The sequence below is a fragment of the Hyperolius riggenbachi genome, chromosome 5 (genome assembly GCF_040937935.1).
Source record: "Hyperolius riggenbachi isolate aHypRig1 chromosome 5, aHypRig1.pri, whole genome shotgun sequence".
In the NCBI taxonomy this organism is placed as follows: Eukaryota; Metazoa; Chordata; class Amphibia; order Anura; family Hyperoliidae; genus Hyperolius; species Hyperolius riggenbachi.
The window spans coordinates 281,232,777-281,248,791 of NC_090650.1; the positions used below are offsets into that span (position 1 = coordinate 281,232,777).

General features: G+C 39.7%; 1 protein-coding gene across 6 annotated transcripts in view; it reads right to left on the reverse strand.

Annotated features, from left to right (window-relative positions):
• The window catches only part of RIPOR2 (RHO family interacting cell polarization regulator 2), a 237,940-nt gene that overhangs the window by 50,274 nt on the left and 171,651 nt on the right, over window positions 1-16,015 (reverse strand). For all 6 annotated transcript variants that reach the window (XM_068236991.1, XM_068236989.1, XM_068236990.1 and 3 more), the window contains 2 exons: window positions 6,838-7,006; window positions 3,075-3,210 (listed from right to left, as the gene is read on the reverse strand). In XM_068236991.1, coding sequence (XP_068093092.1) covers window positions 3,075-3,210; window positions 6,838-7,006 — 305 coding nt within the window. The remainder of the gene's footprint in view (window positions 1-3,074; window positions 3,211-6,837; window positions 7,007-16,015) is intronic.

Genomic DNA, 16,015 nt, shown 5'->3' on the forward strand with positions numbered 1-16,015 from the left:
ATCGTTGCCCTACGCCTTTTAGTTTTCTCTATTTTCGCGATCAAAATTGCGGCCGCGGCAAATTCAATTGCGAAAATAGCGAAAACTAAAAGGCGTAGGGTGGTGGTTTATATATCATTGGAAAGAGGAGAAAGAGAGCTTTAAAATGATGTGCATCTTTCCATAGTTTCTGCACTGCTCGGAGTCCCTTTAAGAACAGAATTCCTGTGGAAACCTCACTTCCATGGGGACAGAATGCTTCATGTTTTGTTCTTCCCTTCACTTTTTGGTCATGTTCTCACAGTCTGTAACTCTGAAATATCTGAATAACTTCACATGCCCTAATATTTGTTTAGAAACTACCCAAGGTAAAGCAGGATTAGATGAACAAAAGCTCCTTTGTTAAGTAAGCCAGTAGCTAGCATACAGGTGAAATAGTGTGTGCAGGCTCTATGCTAGAAACAGCCTCGGGTTATGATCAGAAGAATAACAGATGTAAATATAAGACACATGCTTAATAGGTTACTTTACTTTGTCAGGGCACATTCTCTTTTTTTAAATAACATGTAACCACAAGAAACAAATTACAATAAACACTTGAAAAAGAAATAGCCTCTATAAAGTCACACTTCTTAAGGATGTAAAAAATGTACATACAAGTTCAGAAAACTGTTTCTCTAAACACCTTATCCTTTACATCATTCAAGTAGCCTAGACGAGCTTTTAAACCTTATTCACAAATCTAATTCGCTATAAAGGCCACTGGTTACCACTTAAAAAAAACCTGAACTGCCAACTCAGATTAAAATCCAACAACGTGATAGTGTCCCCTTTAAATTAACTTGCGCTCCTACAGCCACGGTTTTGCTCCAGAGGCCTTAGTTATGCAAAGTGTTAAACAAGATGAATGCAAGAATCTATACAAACGTAAGGGCCAGTGCACACCAAAAAGTGCTAGCGTAATCGCAAACGCTTAGCACTTTTAGAAGCTATTTTCTTAGCTCAATTCTAGGCATGTGCTAGCAATTTTCTAATCATGCCTAGCGATTTTTGAAACGTTTTGGTGTAGTGTTTGATATTTTTTGTCACAGTACAGCTGTAAGTGAACAGCTTCTGTAACAAAAATGCTTGGAAAATCGCTCTGATCTAACGCTTTTCAAAATGATTTTCCACATTCCTCTACTTAAAGGAAACCAGAGCCCAGTAATATAAAAAGATTCATACATACCTAGGACTTCCTCCAGCCCCATCCACTTCAATTGCTCCCATGCAACCGTCCTCTGCTGTCTGTAGCTGCGATACCGGGTCCCCGAACTTCTGTCAGTCGGAGCCAGTCTGACGTAAGAGAAGTGCGCCCTCTACGCATCTCTCCAGCTGCTGACGGCAGTGACGGAACCTGGTACAGAAGCTGCGGGCAGCGAAAGATGGCGGTGTGGGAGCGATCCGAGCGGATGGGGCTGGAGGAAGCCCCAGGTATGTATAAATCTTTTTATATTGCTGGGCTCTGGTACACTAACATTGAGGCTGAATCGCCTCAGAAATCAGCAAAAATGCTGCAGGACCCGCATTTGCATTTGGGAAAAAAGCTCATCGCTCTGGTGTGCTCCATCCCATTCAAATACATTAGCGAAGCGCTTTTCAAAGCGATAGCATTTTTAAAAGCGCTCAGAAGCGCTCTTGGTGTGCACCAGCCCTAAGTCAGATTGACACCCCCAGTAAAGAGAGGGAGAGGTCTTATGCAATTCGTGATACGCTGACTGCTTCATTAGAGACTATGCACTTTAAATTATGAATTTGAAATTGATGCATTCATATCTGGTAACTGGAGGCTGCTGAGGGGGTCCTGATTTAAATTTTTTAAGATTGTGTTCCTGTGATTATGTCTCAATATTGTTAAGATGAACTGATTAATTTGATAGTGTGGCCATTTGAAGTAGGGATTGTTTTTGTTCTTTTGTTTGTTGGTAAACCTACAGTTATATCCCTGATCTAGCACACCTCTACATATGCTTTGCTGTATTTTAATCGACATAATGCATGGAATTGATGTGCCCTGACGCTCCACCTCTTTTGAATGGATGAGTTGACTGCTGGACCTATGTGCCCGGCTTCTACATATTGTACATTTACAGTAGGTTGGATGGTGATAATTCACCTCCAACAATAGGAGTGGGCCATCAAACTTAAAGCGGACCCAAACCAAACATTTTTTTTTTATTAAAAAGATTTAGTTGCACCACTCTGACACATACAAAGATAAATAAACACTCCTTCAAACCTATGAGCATTTCAGTGCATGCTTTTCACCCTTCTCTTTGCATAACTAGGGTTATACTGGGGGCAGCCATTAGCAATTCCTCCATTGCTGGACACCATCTCCTCCACCAGTTTGCCGGAAAAATGCCGGCAATTTGAAAGGAAGGGAGGGGTTCCTCCAATAAATGTAAAATATTTTATATTTGTCATCATGCAGCTGAAAAAAGGCTGCTATTTATTATTATAATTTAGAAAATAGATTTTATTTCTGAAATCTTGTATTTTTAATTTGGGTCCACTTTAATCACAGCCTCCAATTGGCTATAGCTGACCTGGAAAGATGGCAAATAAACTGTTTATATCTCTGAGGGCCCAAACCATCTAACTATCAAGCTATCTATTTAAAGAGAAGGGGAAGAGAGAGAGAGAGAGAGAGAGAGAGAGAGAGAAGAGAAAGAAAAAGGGAGAGAGAGAGAGAGAGAGCACTACATTAGTAATACACCTAACATCTTGTGCCCAGTTCAGCCAAATGACCCTCGAACACAACTGAAGCACTTTCGACCATCATTAGTCTCTATCTTTACCTCCCTTCATTTAATCAGTTTCATAGTGTTTGGCTAAGGAGCGTCACAGTAAAGAGAGGCTCAGATCACTCAAAACTCACCTCTTACATCAAGTGCTAATATGGCCATCAATCTCTGACTTTCACAGGCTTTTTACTGGAACGGGTTATTTAAATACCTTGTGTTATCACCTAATTTCTAGACACGTTGTAGACTAACCTGTACTTCTCAACCTCTAAAAACTCAATCATTTGTCATGACACTGTCGTAGCTTACCTTCCACCACTGAATTTGTGTTGCCCATATTCTCTCTACTGATTTCACAAAGTCTCTTGATGACCTGGCTCTGTTTTCTCAGTTTCTTCTTCAGATCTCTTAGCATGAATAACACTTGACTTGATACAGTTATTTGCTAAAATTACAAAAAAAAACAAAAAAAACAAACAGCTATAACATATTTGTTCAGTATGACATAATGGCGCATAACCAAGTGCAATACAAATCTCACATAGATCTGGCAAACCAAATATTTCTAGGAGGGATGAGGTTGAGAGAGAATATAGATTAGACAGGATAGACTAGTCCCTAGGTTCTCAACGTGTGGTACGCGTACCCCAGGGGGTACTTCTGATGGTTCCAGGGGGTACTCGGGCTTGATATACTTAACCAAGAATAACAAATTTAGAGATTTAGAAAATGATAAATCTTATTTAAACAACACCAAGTTAACATTCTAGCTAGTTAAAAGCAATAGTAAATGCTTGGAAATTGTTTAGAACCAATTATCATGTACTACAATCAAATATATATTTGTCAAGGGGTACTTGTGATAATTTTTACTATGCTAGGGGGTACTTGGTGATTACTGGGTTTTAAAAGGGGTACATACCAATAAAATGTTGAGAAACACTGGACTAGTCTATTCTTAGATTTTAGTTTAGGAAGTCTGACTTGAATGGCAGCACAACAAAAATAAAAAGGGTTCATAAAGTAAAAATAAGAGGCTGATAATAACTTTGCATAGTGCTAATCAGAATTGTTAAGTGAATGAGTTCTTAATTCCTGGTTCCAGCTCAGCCCAGGAGAATTCCATCTCCTGCAGATCAAACTCCAAATTCAGAATCTGGGAACATCTCTAAATCTCACACCTATATCTGACAGCATCATTAGTGGGACCTCAAATCAGAAGACCACTGAATTGCTCTCCGTACTTTTGGATTCAGACGTTTACTGTGGCAACATTGGTCTCCTCCACCCATAGCCTATTACTGGCAACATCAAGTTAAGTACAATCTTCTGGGCTGCCTGCCCTTTCCCAGTTTGAGATAATGGTTCAGCTTCCATTTGTTGCTCTATTCACATGACCAACAATAGTAGGAAAGTGGTTCTTAAATTAGTTTACAGCATCTTCAGCATCTTTGTAATTTTTTCAAAGCACCCCTAACAGTCAAGCATTTGTTTAGGCCAAGGCCCTTTTCTCACCAAAGCTCACTCAAATCATATGATCCTTACAGTGTGCATGTCTCTCAAAGTCCAGTCACCATTTGCTACAAGTGCAGCCCCCATCGCCCGGTACAGCAAACACCTCCCTACACACTTATGCAACCAGGGAGAGCAGAAGACAAGACAAATAACATTTATATCGCGCTTTTCTCCTGGCAGACTCAAGGCGCCAGAGCTGCAGCCACTAGGAAGCGCTCTATAGGCAGTAGCAGTGTTAGGGAGACTTGCCTAAGGTCTCCTACTGAATATGTGCTGGCTTACTGAACAGGCAGAGCCGAGATTCGAACCCAGGTCTCCTGTGTCAGAGGCAGAGCCCTTAACCATTACACCATCCAGCCAGCAGAAAGGAGGGAGGATAAGCAAAGAACCCCTTAAATCTTACTGTGACACCTCCCCCCACACACACTTTTTTGGTAACCTCTAACCCAGAAAAGTACACTGATCTGATCTTCTCAATCCACTTTTGACTCTTCTTGTTATTGTTTGCTTTAGGTTTGCGACTCAAACTGCTGAAGCTAAAAGAATCATAGTAGCAAGGTGAAGAGAACTAACGGGGAAAGTGATTGTGCATTCCACATTCCTATCAATTTAGAATCATATCTCCTCACAAAAAAAGGATTGCTTTGCGAGGCATATTTTTGTAGTGGCTACAAACAGTGCTTTGTTTTGTGTAAACAAAATGCTCCCCTATGCTCATTTGAACAAAGGTTATTTCACATATTTTCAGCTCCGGTAGGTTTCAAAGCTTTAGCCATTAACCTGTTTGTATAGGTCTTTTTTTTCTTATAACAGTTATAATGCATTTATTCAGCACTTCTCTTTGATTTTTCACAGAGGTCCTCACATGAAAGGTCAAAATAAGCAGATTCAGTATACAAATGATACAAATTGGTAGCTATGATTTTTAAATTGCACATCAGTGCTGCTATTCGAGATTTCAATTTACAGAGCTGAGCGACATGCTTTGACAGTTATGTTGTTCCAATAAATGTAAGGAGGCCCAATAACATACATCATCAAATATTAAAATTACAGTGCCAAATATAAAGACCACATCACAAATGCACCACTTTTGATTGTTCCCGGACAAACTGGAGAAATCAGCATTTGAAACATCCAATGAAGAATTGTTAAACTATACTGTAGTTTAAGCAGAAAGGAAAAGTCACAACTCCTCTATTGATTTTTTTTTAGAAGACATTGTTCTGCTTTTGCTTGTATTTTATTACAGTATGTGTGTTTTCCTGCAGGACATGCTGAAAAAAATAAACATGGCCGCATTTGTCATTTTGGACTGGTGCAATGACAGCTTGTGCTGCACTGTTGCTGGTATGTGTCCGATTGTGCTGCCTGTAAATTTGAGCTGCCACGCATGCGCAGTACGATGCTGTACTGCGAGATTTCCTATTATTTTATTATGCTGTGGCCTATATCTCCACAGCCATGCCTCCTACACTCTCCAAATTGAGAGTATGCCTAACACTAATCTCCTTGTCCCTGATCTCTAACTCAAACCCCCTTCTCAATCACATATAGCAATAGTGTGCATGTGCAAATCTGCAAGAATCGTAGTGGGCATCTGTGGCAGCACTAAATGCCATTGCAGCAGCTTTGATAATTAGTCACTTCACATTTACTCCTTATGTTGTCATAGGATAACCAGCATAACTATAACATGACACCGCCTACAGTATCTAAGGGCCATAACACCCCGCTAACAGGTAACAACCATATAGCAGCTATAAGTCCCTGCTAGGGATCACGGGAAGTGTAGTGGTGTGATTTACAAAGAAACGTGCAGTGGTGTGTCCAACAGGTAGCTGGTACAGGTGGCAGCATCAACTTCTCCATAGTAGCAGTACACTTTCAGCTATATCGGTGTAGTGGGTCTAGAGCACAGATGTCGAACTCCAGTTCCTAGAGTGCCATATCCATGCCAGTTTTTAGGATGGACTGAGAAATGTGTTCTACTTTATGAACCACACCTTTCCTTATTTAGTACCAACAATTAATTTGAGCTGTGGCAAAAATGTGTGAGGACCTTGGTCCTTGAGGACTGGAGTTCAACATCCCTGGTCCTATTAGGCATTCCCAGTATGCAGCTGCATAAGACACTGTACTGTAGACCTGAGGAAGCAGGCAGGTCCGCGAAACACAGTCTTTTCCTTGTCCAATAAAATTATTATCTTTAATTCTCCCACCTGATTTAAGAGTTCATTACCCACGTTTTCCCATTACATACTACATTGGGGTGCCTCCTCCCATTTTGTGTGCAGGAGACAGTTCAGGAATGTGCATTGGGGATTTTCTAGAACCCCATAGTTGGTCTTTAATTACTAAAAGATGTCTACTACTAGCTGACCTTTCTGGGACCTGCCAGTGTAAAAAATAAAAAAGTGATGCAAGCTGCAACATACTGCACAAAACTGGACGCTTGTAGTTGACTGCAATAATGTTTTCATAACCCCATTTACCTATTACAAACAATACAATGCATATTGTTACTTGACTATCAATGGATTTTCTCCCATCTCACCTTAATGAGCTCAGAGCACTGCAGCAGATGCCTGACTAAGGTGATGTCCAGGCTTTCATTTCCTGTAGTAAGGGGCAGGGGACTGCTGGCAACACTGGTGCCAACTCCTGTATCCTCCGTTAGTGCCTCACTCAGGTGCCCCCTGGCTTCTGGGTGCTCAGATCTGTAACTGTAGGAATAATTAAACATACACTTTTCTTACATTTACTATAAGTAAATCAGTACAGGCATATTTATAAACCATTATCAGAAGTTTACAAAAATGGCTGTAGACTCAGGCCACATTTACACTTAGTCAGCTGGTACGCATTTTTTCTTCTCTATAGCAGTGCGTTATGAAAAATCTTTCAGTTAAAATGCATATAGTTGGAACTGAGGCATTGGGAAACATGGGCATTACTTTAATTAATTATTCATTTGTCCTTTCAGTTATAACTGAGAGAAACTGATTAACTGTAAATGGGGCCTTAGGGAAAATAAATTTATAAATTGGCCTAAATAGGTTGTGGGTTATCATTAGTAGAATATAATATAAATTGCCTCACATTCCTTGGGACTTTAAAAGGGCAGATGAATTCAAAAATTATCTTAATGCATTAGAGGAGGACATTAGGGGCCAATGATCAAATAATTATCCACATTTCAAATATAAAATTGTGTGTAATTGACAGACAATTTATAAAACCATTTTAGTTGCCATAACATTCACAGCATGGACACTAAACACCAAAACAATGTCACAGCTCACAGGTAGGTATAACATGCACAACATGGACGTTTAAAGCAGTTTTAAACTGACAAAATATTCAGCAAAAAGGTGTTTTCCTACTTTTTATAAACGCATAAAATTGTCATATTTGCTTTTGTGCACAAGTATTATTATTCATTCAGAAATTATAAGTTCCCAAAGTTTAGTTTATTTACTTTGAAAGCTGCTGGTGCATTTTATTCATAACTGTTGTATTTCCATTGTAAATGCACCCAGTAATGATTTCTGACAAGTGTTTTAGTTCAGTACTCATTAGCAGAAGTTTCTGCACAGTCAGAGAATGTTTACTTAATTGTATCAAGTGAAGAATGTAAACACAAGTTAAGGTCATCACCAGTTCAGATGCGGCTGCCCCTGCAGGAGAAAAAGTTAGTCATGTGATTTAACTCTTTGAATGCTGTTTTACACACAAAAAATTGGGGTTAGTATATTATATCCTGCAAATAATATTTTAGAGCAAAGAAGACAGCTGGGTTTCATTCCACTTTAACATCATAATTTCACAGGTATACAGTATATACAATTCGTATGAAATAGACAGAGCATATAGAAGTATACAATCTTGAAGGAGTTTGATTATGTGATTTTCTGTGATACATTTTTTTTCTTTTTCACAATAGATAATCTAACATTCCAGGGTTAGCACTGAGAGCTCGACGCATTTCATGAATACAGTTTCACTTCATCAGGAGACTACTGCAGCCCAACTTCAATATGGGAAAACTGAACTAGCTCCTTTGCAATTATATGCACAATCTCAAAGATCAGCGTTATTCCATCATCAGCATTCTACAAATGATGCATGTATCCTTCAGCTGTGTATGCCATCTACAGAGGTTTGGACAGACACCCACCACCCTTAGAGTACAGATAGCCAAAAATATCACAGCTTGTCTATAACTCTGATCAGTATTCAAAAACAGCAGTTTTCTTACAGCAATTTACACGTGTTCTACAATACATCACTATTTATCTGTATCTACTATGTACATATAAATGTAATGGCAGTAAGTCCTCTGAAACTGTTTACAGATCAAAGACTTTAACAAGAAAACCAAAGACTAGTGAGCAAACAAAAAAGGGAAGGATCATCCTGGGGCACCCATCAGTCAAAGTTACATGGGAAATACAGTCACTGATTGATGAGTGTAAATATGGATATGTGAAAGATAGCAAATATGAATACATTTAGGCCCTGTAGAAATGAAATGATTCACTACCGGCTGCCTATGACTAACTATATATACCATGTATGCATACATATACACACAAACCCTATTTTCCGTACCACTGATATACAGAAAAAAAGAATATAGACAGTGAGGAGTGCAGTGTGGCAGTGGTTGTAGGAAGAACCACACAAGAAGCCTCTGAACTATGCAAAGGATGTACCTCTTCATAGCCAAGTAGATAATGTTTTCTTTATGAGCCTCATGTACACTTTAAAGGATACTAGAGGTGACGTGACATGATGAGATAGACATGGGTATGTACAGTGCCTATCACACAAATAACTATGCTGTGTTCCTTTTTTTCTTTCTCTGACTGAAAGAGTTAAATATCAGGCATGTAATTGGCTCACTCAGTCCTGACTCAGACAGGAAGTGACTACTACAGTGTGACCCTAACATAAGAAATTCCAACTATAAAACACTTTTCCAGCAGAAAATGGCTTCTGAGAGCAGGAAATAGATAAAAAGGGTCAATAGTTCATACATTTTAGCTCTGGCATACTTCAAAGAATGTGTCATTGAGCAAAAACAATAAAACAGTTAAAACTTAAAAAGTAGATTTAAACATAAAATAAAACTGGAACATTTTTAGGTGAAGGAAGATGGATACAATCGTTTATTTCATTAGTTTATTTTCACCTCGGGTGTCCTTGAAGAAAAGTCAAGTCACCAAGTTAGTTTAGATATCTGGGGGAGGTTTTAAACCTTGCTCTAGCAGAGCAGCATTACACATTTTTTTGTAAATTAATAAGCATGCATATATATTTTAATTGCATATTTAGCTGTGGTTGCATTTCACATTCACAGTTTCTTTGTAGTAAATGGCACGCACGCCGGCCTGTTACATGTAGATTGCAATTTTCATGCAAATGTCCTCTTTCCTCACACAATCCAAAAGTGTGTGTTCAACAACTTGCACCAATATTGGCAAATGTGCAAGTGTGTAATTGGATTGAAACTAATTTCTTTGAGAGAAGCTTGAACTGAGAGTCTACCATCACTTCTGAAAATTAACTTAGAAATGATGTGCTTCTTATCTGGCTTTCTAAAGCGAAGCCCTAACCTCCCTACCTTAATTGTTAACCTCTTTTTTTAATAAAACACTCTTTCTTGATGCCCAATCTTGTAACTCTGAGGCCGGTTTTACACCAGCAACCAGCGTTATAGGTTGATTATTGCATTGCAATGTTAAAAATAGGCTTTGGAGACTACCGCGGCATTGTGCGGTAATCTCACTTCTGGCTGCAAACAAAGTTATAAGTGAGGCTCTCTAGTGCTCACTTCCTGTGGCCAAAATAAGTATTTCACGGAAGTGAATTGAAAAAACAAACTTCCGCGCATGCGCACCATGAAAAATTTTAAAATACACGCATTCCGGTCAACGTACGTCACTGCGAATGTTGCCCGATAACGTGCTGTTGCTTTCGCATAGATGCAATGCTTCCGGCACATCACACCACGGCAGGTATGGAATATCCCATAGACTTCCATTGCTTCAGCATTACCCTGCGGTAAAAAAGGGTAACGTAACGCAATGAAAACGTGCAAGTGTGAAAGGGGCCTAACTGATATAACTAACCTCTTCCTACCATCAGCTGTCACAGATAACCCAAAAAGGTGCCCATTAACGGTAAAATTTTCTCATCACATGCAATCTTTTAGTTTCAAAATATTTTTATTGCAGTTTAGTAACAAAACAGGTTATGCAATAAGGTTGCCCCGATAGGGCCAAAGTTACAATGGTATGCTTGGGGGACACATGCAATCTTTTGATGCACAATCGAAAGTATTTGGAAGGTAACTCGATTTTTTCCCATAAATAGGTCTCTTCCAATTTGTAAAATTGTACAATATGGGTAATTCTCTACAATGCCATGTTACTTTGTTAAAGGGACTCCAATTGTGCACTGAACAATGCATACAAATAGCAGGTACTGTAAATATTATTTAGTATTTACATATCGCTGACATATTCCGCAGGGTTGTACAGAGTTTATAATCTTGTGCCTCAGAAGGGCTCACAATCAAATCCTACCATTACTGTTGGTGTTTGAAGTCAGGATCCTGCATTTGGAAACCCAAATTATTCCCTGTCCACTAGCTTGGGTGCTGAAGTGTGGTGTTCTGCATTATTCGGGATGCAGGATCCCAAATTCAAACACCAACTCTACCTACCACAGTGATATATCCATCACAGTCTATGAGTATTATTTCTGAACTAGTGACCTTAGCCCGTTTAAAAAAAAAAAAATTGGCTAGGTCTTTCAGTGCGTGCCTGCCACGCACACCCGCACGTCACCCGTGCCCCTGCCGCGCACACGCACTCATGCCCGCCCTATCCTCCCCTTCAGTGTCTCTGCGTCCCTCCCTGCACATGCGCAGTACAACCATACACACACAGGGACATGGGACACAGAGACACTTGGGTTTATATACAGAGGATAATCAGAACCTGTTAGCCTCTCAGCAAGAAGAAATAGACTGACTACTGGTACATGGGGTTTAGAATCTCTACACCAGGTTCTAATATCATGGTGGATGGGCCTCTTCCAGAACAGATTTGTCAATTTCAGCTGAAAATGTAATTACAATAACATCAATGTAATATATTAAAAACTGCCCATCACAATATATAAAAGGATTTAGTTTTTTCAAATAAAACGTTTGCATCTTAAATCTTATTTATAAGATTTACATGTTAGATCTAAAACTAAAGTTTTGTCCATAGAAAAAATATATTTATAAATTTAGTTCAACAATTACATTTTTAAATCTTGAAGCACGCAGAAATTGCTCAATATTGCACTCATGTACAATATAATATATCAGGTAGTTTGTATAATCATCTCTTATGTAGAGTGCTCTTATGTACTTTATGGGCTGAGTTATAGAAAAGAGGTAAACATCAGTCAGTGAAATCCCTCTAAGTTATATATGCGTTTAGTAATATTTGAATAGTGCAATGTGAATGAAGTGACCGAGGCCGTGAGAAAATTACACATTGTGTTTTCCCTCCATTGCTGCAGAAAAAGTGTAACGGCCTAAGGAATCACCACCAGTCTATACATCTGGAGCCATTCATTCCACGAAATGTATATTTTCCCAGTATCAAAAACAGCTTAAACATCTGAACAAAAATGAAAATGTTACACTATCAACTATAGGATTGATGTAGGTATTATGGCTTGTTAAAAATATATCAAGTCCTCTTGTCAAAACAGAGTATGTGCGCAAGTTTAAACAGCATGATAAAAACAATAGGTACAGAATTAACTGATGACTTAACTGCGGACTAAAAAAAGATGAAACTAAATATACTGTATTGGGCCTCCTAAATCGCAGGTAAAAAGGTCAAGAGGACAGTCAGTGAGTGGATAGTGTGCAGGCATGGCATCATCCTGTGTGGCTTGTGCTGATGCAGACAAACTGTGGGCATTTTAAAGGATATCCGAAGTGACATGTGACATGAGGAGATAGACATGTGTATGTACAGTGCCCATCACACAAATAACTATGCTGTGTTCCTTTTTTTCCTTTCTCTGCCTGCAAAAGTTAAATATCAGGCATGTAATTGGCTGACTCAGTCCTCACAGAAAGTGACTACAGTGTGACCCTCAATGATAAGAAATTCCAACTATAAAACACTTTCCTAGCAGAAAATGGCTTCTAAGAGCAAGCAAGAGATAAAAAGGGGAATTTCTTATCAGGGAGGGTCACACTGTTGTCACTTCCTGTCTGAGTCAGGACTGAGTCAGCCACTCACATACCTGATATTTAACTTTCAGGCAGAGAAAGAAAAAAAAAGGAAAACAGCATAGTTATTTCTGTGCTAGGCACTGTACATACCCATGTCTATCTCATCATGCCACATGTCACTTCGGGCATCCTTTAACCTCCCTGGCGGTACAATAAATCCACCAGGGGGCAGCGCAGCACTTTTTTTTTCAATTTTTTTTAAAGCATGTAGCTAGCCTAGCTACATGCTTCCCCCTCCCTTCGCTATCCCTCCCACCCCTCCGATCGCCGCCGGCGCTTTTACCCTGCAGGGAATCTCGTTCTGAACGGGATTCCCTGTACGGGCCTCCCCGTCGCCATGGCGACGATCGCGATGACGTCATCGACGTCGTGACGTCAGGGGGTGCTCCGATCCACCCCTCAGCGCCGCCTGGCACTAATTGGTCAGGCAGTGAAAGGGGTCTGGGGGGGGGGGGGGGCGACGCGGCGGATTGGCGGGTAGCGGCAGCGATCGTTATGCACATGCAGCTAGCAAAGTGCTAGCTGTGTGTAGCAGAAAAAAAAAATTATGTAAATCGGCCCAGCAGGGCCTGAGCGGCACCCTTCGGCGGCTTACCCTGTGTCACACACGGGGTTACCGCTAAGGAGGTTAACCACTTCAGCCTACAGTGTCGAAAATCGTATGCATCTGAGCAACGTTTACCTCCCATTCATTCGCCAATAACTTTATCGCTACTTATCACAACTGATCTTGATTTTTTCCGCCACTGATTAGGCTTTCTTTGGGTAGTACATTTTGCTAAGAATTATTTTTTTCTAAATCCAACAAGAAGATTAAGAAAGAAATGGAAAAAATTCATTATTTCTCAGTTTTTGGCCATTATAGTTTAAAATTAATACAGGCTACCGTAATTAAAACTCATGTATTTTATTTGCCCATTTGTCCTGGTTATTACACCGTTTCAATTATGTCCCTATCACAATTTATGGCGCCAATATTTTATTTAGAATAAAGGTGCATATTTTCAATTTGCGCCCATCACTATTTACAAGCTTATAATTTTAAAAAATATAATAAGATACTCTTGACATGTATATTTAAAAAGTTCAGACCCTTAGGTAACTATGTTTTTATTTTTTTTATTTATTTTTTATTAAAAAATGTATTTGGGCATTTTTTGGTGTGGGAGGGAAACAGATAATTTTAAATGTAAAATAATGTAATGTAATGTAAAATGTGGGTCTAGTTCACTACAGTCAAAAAAGTCCTGGAGTGTACGATCACGCTACCAGGAACTACAAGGAGGCTGTGAAACTTTTTTTTCTTTGCAGAAATACCGCGGTCTCTGATCAGAGATCGTCGGTTTTTCTGCGGGGGACTTAGCTTGGTGAATGGGAATTATATTCCCATTCACTGATCGGGGGGGGGGGGAGGGGGGTTAACGGCAGGCAGTGGGAGCGCGCATGGGACCACAGCGGCAGCTGCACAGTCTATCTGGACGAATATATCCGTCCAGATAGACTTAAATGGTTAAACGCACACTCTGCACCAATACAGAGAACGGGGTGTGGCATCATGTTGATGAACATGCAGGAAGTGGGAAGTGGGAGGGGTCAGCATGCCACTTCATCTCAGAGGTGCTCAGAGGTGCTAGAGATAATGAACAAAAAAAAAACTTTAGATTTAATGAAATATATAGATATATATAGATATAATGAAATAATAAGAAAATGTGGAATAAGGGCTGGTGCACACCAAGAGCAGTTCTGAACGTTTTTTAAAAAGTCTGCGGGCCGAAAACCCTTTGGCTAATGAATGGGAATAGGATGGTGCACAACAGAGCAGTTCGTTTTTTCCGCAAAACTCGGGTGCTGCAGCATTTTTGCAGTTTTCTGAGGCATTTCTGCCTGAATGTCAAGTATAGAAAAGTGAAAAATCGCTCTGAAAAACACTAGATCAGAGTCATTTTCCAAGCGGTTTTGTTACAGAAGCTGTTCAGTTACAGCTTTACAAAATATAAAATCTGCTACACAAAAACGTTCCAAAAAATACTAGGCATGCTTAGAAAATCTCTCTGAAAAAACCCTTAAAAAAAACCAAAAAAAAAAAAAACACTAGCGTTGCAGATCCGCTAGCGTTTTTTGGTGTGCACTGGCCCTAAGTAGAGTTCCTTCTTTCAAATGCTTGAACTTCTGTTATAATCTGATTACCAATTTTGATCCAGTTCTTTTAACAAGAAAAAACATTTGTAATGCATTTTTCACCCATAGGACTTAAAGCACATAGGCTTGTCTCAGATCATTACCTATTTGTGGTTTGTGATGTGTTACAGCACAAAAATGTATGTGATCATAAATGCCAAATTAAACAGGTAGCTTTTCTGTTTTGATATATGGCCTCTAGGGTTGAAGCTGTCTTGATTGGGTGTGGCAAGGTAGTCCAAAGGGTAGGGACAGCATGACAGAAGAGGTTGGCTCCAAAGGTTTTTAAGTTGGATTTTGGTGGCAGTTATTAAAGCCTGTTGACCTGAGTTTGTGGGAGATGTGACACAGGTGCAACAATTCCTTCAAGTATCCAGAGACTAGATTATGTAGAAACTTAAAGTGAACTTGAGGTGGGAGTAATCTGGAGGCTGCCATATTTATTTCCTTTTAAACAATACTAGTTGCCTGGTAAGCCCTGCTAATCTATTTGACTACAATAGTGTCTGAATTACACCAGAAACCATGCACAAACAGGTTGAAAAGGTGCCCATAAAATTAATTAAAAACAATAAAATAGAGTTTGAGGTTGCTTACCTTAATGAAGACAAATTCATATAAAGATGAACTTTAACTGTAAAGAACCAAGATTTGAGGTGCTCAAATCTTGGCTCTTTACACAGTGAGGCACTTGATTTGGCCTGAGGAAGTGGGGAGGGACCCATGAAACCCGGCCAGTGCTATTAAAGGTCATCTTTATATGAATTTGTCTTCATTGAGGTAAGCCCCCTCAAACTTTAATGTTATTGTTTTGAATTCATTTTATCATTTTCTGAGTGCCTTTTCATTTTGTTGTGCATTGTATCCCCCCCCCCCCCCCCCCTTCTCCCCAGCTCAGGGTAGGGGATACACTTGGACCTCGTTTACAAGCCCCTAGGTGCTACCATCTCCGGCTAGCCTGGACCGCCGAGTGGAGTCGGGTTTATTGATCTCCTCCTGCCTGCAGAGGATGATTACCCTTTTGCAACCTCCCTCTGTGAGTACTCCGTTTATATGGTTTTGCTTCTCCTATCATTTGTGACGTACTGCACCATTTGGCCTCCTGGTGTCTTTTTTTTTTGCTCCAGGGTGACTGACCCTCCGCTTTGTCTACACCTCAAGTATGCAGTAATCTTGTCAGTTCTGACAATATTGTCAGGAACACAAGATCTGCATATGCTTGTTCAGGGTCTATGGCTGA